The following is a 3,658-nucleotide window of genomic DNA, read 5'->3' on the forward strand; positions in this document are numbered from 1 at the left end:
ATAAATAACATTTGTGACATCATAGAAGTCTGATGTCCAACACACTCCATTCATGTGAAGCATCTATGGGCAGTTTGGAAACAGTAGATTTTATATAGGTACATATTTTGATTGTTTGTCCTTCTTATATATTGTGGAATCTTGTAAGATATTGTGAGAACAAGCCAGTCTTTTGAATGGCTCTTTGAAAGGAACGGCTCCTCAAGATCCGGCTCCCTTCAAGGAGCCATAAATCCCATCTCTAGCACTCACCCAGCATCGAGCCTGAAGTCCCAGAAGAAACACCTGCAGGTCTTTGCTCTTCTCTCTGACACCGGAAAATGTCTGGATTCTAGCAAAGGCGTGAAAAACAAAACTAAGGTGTGAACAGTGAAAAAGCTTTTCTCGGGTGTATCAGAAATGTATTATTCACCCACAAACGCATTCATTCCCATTTTCCTGGCAGTTGTTCATGTTAAACACATTCAGTCCAGTAATCGGTGAAGAACAGCAGCGATGAGGCGTCTGCGTCCTTACTCACCCCCACCTCCCTGAACAGGCTGCGCAGGTCCTGGTGCTGGTCCAGAAGCTGGATCGCTGCTTCCTGCAGCTGCTGGCCATCGTCCTGCTTCGGCCTCTTCAGCACACGACCAGCTGGGACCAAACCAACAGAACATTTTAATAATTGCCATTTTAAGCCATGTCTCCAACTGAGTAGTAAACCGTCTGCCAGACAATAGAAATTTCTACTTTGTTGCGCCAAAGCAAAAATTAGACCATTTTCTAAATGTTAGTCCCAAAACAAGAACAATGGTTAGTGATGCTGAGGGGAACCAGGGGGTTCGTTCACCTTCAGGCCCTCAAACATTTAACCTGACACTGTTTGGGTCTAAGTGTGCAGCACCACAGTGTTTAATCCCTCTTCTGGTGCCCTTCTATCACAGCTAAATGGAAAACGAAGGAGGAGGTTTGACAGGAGGCCAGCTTGTAATGACAATTTCAACTTTCCCAGCGTTTTAGCTGATCTACAGTTTTTAACTACTGTGTCAGAACGAATATAATAACGACATAAAAGTTAATTATGAAATGTTAATTAGTTAAACTCACCGAGGAGGCTCGACAGAGTCCTTTTATGGGACCCCGACACAAACGACGCACTCAGGGACATTTTTCTGTGGCTAGACGCTAAAGAAATCTCTCCAGAGGAAGTAAAGTCTTTCAGTTAACGAATTGTTCATGTTTTGGAAAGTAAACTGCGGTAAAAACGTTACTGACGTGCTCTGCTTTGCTGTTCATGCTCGCGCTTCAGCCATGTTTCCTCCTCGCGCTTTTCTCGTTCATTGGTCCGTACTGCAGCCAATCAGAACCGAGCATCCGCCTGCGGGACAAACAGAAACTATACCGGAGTTTTAACATTTTGGCCTTTTTATCTAAAAGTTCACCTTTATAATATTGTTTTGAATATTTTTTTATCTTCCTAACTTTATGTGTATCTTTTAATGGCAAAATTAGTTTATTTGAATAATAATTTCGAGTTGTGTTTAATTTTATTTTACTGTTTTTACCTAATTCTTTAGAATTTTTAACATATTATTTTAAATCATGATGTACTTTAGTATTCTACTTGTATTTTTATGAGTGCAAATCTTAATTTTCCAACCTGTGCCTTTCTCCATAGTAGGGCACTCCTTCCGAGACGGTAATATTTAAAAAGATTAGACTGATTAAATTGGTGGCTTTTTTTATTGAAACGTTTACACAAAGGGAGATGGGATTAATACTAAAACTAAGACTGTTGTGTCATTCCTAACTTTAGGGGTCACTGTTTTTGAACATGAAAATGAACTATTTGCAGCCATGCTACTTCTTAAGTCGCCACCAGCTACTGGATTTAGCTTTACAGCAGCCATTCAAGTAAATGCATTATGATCCCACTCAGTGTATTCAAAGATTTCAGCAACAATAACGAGACGCTTCAGACTCTTGTATTATGCACCATCTCCCTGTGTACCGAATGATATGATCTAATCTGACATTTCATGTAACTGTAATAGAATAAAACAACAACAACAACAAGAAAAACAGCTTAATGTGCAAATTGCTTTGTATGTTGTTCTTTCTCCCTCTCAAATGAAGATACCCCAAAAGTAGGTCACTCCAACATGGTTCAGAGAGTTAAAAGGGACTTGTAGAACAACATTGTTTAAAGAAACAAGTGAACTGAAACTCAACCTGAACTGCGGCTGCGTCGTCTTCTCTTTTTCAAAATGTGCCATAAAAATATGAGCATCACTTCCCAACGCCCTGTTACATCATAGCATTTGACACCGTTTCCCACATTTTCCTGCACTGCTGAGAAATGCACCCCAGCGTCAGGCTGTGTGTAGCGGTAAGGTGGGGGAACCAAATGCAGGCTTACCAAGAATAAACCATTTAAAAATAAAAAAATGTTAAAAAAAAAAGAAAAAGAAAGGCCAGCAGAACAGACATGGAATAAACAGAAGATGGCTCAATGTAAGGAGAGAGTAATAACTAACATGGCACAAATGTGGCAATAAGTAACAGAACCGTCATAAAAGCAGATTATTACTAACATGGAAAAGCATCTGCAAGCAGAAAATCAAGAATGTCAAAGGTGAAACAGGATTGGAGGCCTGGACATTGGAGCGTGAAGACCACACCACAAATTAAATGAAGAGAGGAAAAACTTATTTATCAGCCTTACTTCTCTCATTAGTCAGCTCCAGACTGAACAGCTGTCCGATTTGAACAAGATCACATCACACCAGTTTGAGCTCGATTTGCTTTACAAACTGGTTTAAAGATCTTCTTTCTGACTTTTCAGGCTTTTCGTGGCTTCTTAGCTGTTAGGACTGAATTTCACAGAAACCAGAAGTGGAGAGCAAGAGTCAGTGACTTCTTTTAAATCTCCTATTTATTTATTTATTTATTTGTTTATTTATTTTATTTATTTATTTATTTGTTTGTTTATTTATTTATTTGTTTGTTTATTTATTTTTTATTTGTTTGTTTATTTACTTAATTTATTTATTTATTCGTTTATTTATTTAATTTATTTATTCGTTTATTTATTTCTTTTATTTAATTATTTATTCGTTTATTTGTTCTTTCGTTTGTTTGTTTGTTCGTTCGTTCGTTCAGTCGGTCGTTTGTTCGGTCAGTAGGTCGGTGGGTCGGTCGGTCGTTCAGTAGGTCGGTCGGTCGGTCGGTCGTTTGTTCGGTCAGTAGGTCGGTGGGCCGGTCGGTCGTTCGGTAGGTCAGTCGGTCGGTCGTTTGTTCGGTCAGTAGGTCGGTCGGTCGGTCGGTCGTTTGTTCGGCCAGTAGGTCGGTGGGTCGGTCGGTCGGTCAGTAGGTCGGTCGTTCGGTGGGTCGTTTGTTCGGTCAGTAGGTCGGCGGGTCGGTCGGTCGTTCAGTAGGTCGGTCGGTCGGTCGGTCGGTCGTTTGTTCGGTCAGTAGGTCGGTCGGTCGGTCGGTTGTTCAGTAGGTCGGTCGGTCGGTCGTTTGTTCGGTCAGTAGGTCGTTCAGTAGGTCGGTCGGTCGGTCGTTTGTTCGGCCAGTAGGTCGGTCGGTCGGTCAGTAGGTCGGTCGGTCGGTCGGTCGTTTGTTCGGTCAGTAGGTCGGTGGGTCGGTCGGTTGTTCAGTAGGTCGGTCGGTCGGT

General features: G+C 41.4%; 1 protein-coding gene across 5 annotated transcripts in view; it reads right to left on the reverse strand.

The window, feature by feature from the left end:
- Window positions 1–1,306, reverse strand: part of LOC121647387 (Fanconi anemia group A protein-like) — a 33,202-nt gene extending 31,896 nt beyond the window's left edge. For all 5 annotated transcript variants that reach the window (XM_041996750.1, XM_041996747.1, XM_041996749.1 and 2 more), the window contains exons 1-3: window positions 1,087–1,306; window positions 521–633; window positions 253–331 (exon numbers count right to left, since the gene is read on the reverse strand). In XM_041996750.1, the coding sequence (XP_041852684.1) occupies window positions 253–331; window positions 521–633; window positions 1,087–1,147 (253 nt within the window). In that variant the 5' untranslated portion in view covers window positions 1,148–1,306. The remainder of the gene's footprint in view (window positions 1–252; window positions 332–520; window positions 634–1,086) is intronic.
- Window positions 1,307–3,658: the final 2,352 nt, after the last annotated feature.

Source organism: Melanotaenia boesemani, chromosome 10 (assembly GCF_017639745.1).
Source record: "Melanotaenia boesemani isolate fMelBoe1 chromosome 10, fMelBoe1.pri, whole genome shotgun sequence".
Taxonomy (NCBI): domain Eukaryota; kingdom Metazoa; phylum Chordata; class Actinopteri; order Atheriniformes; family Melanotaeniidae; genus Melanotaenia; species Melanotaenia boesemani.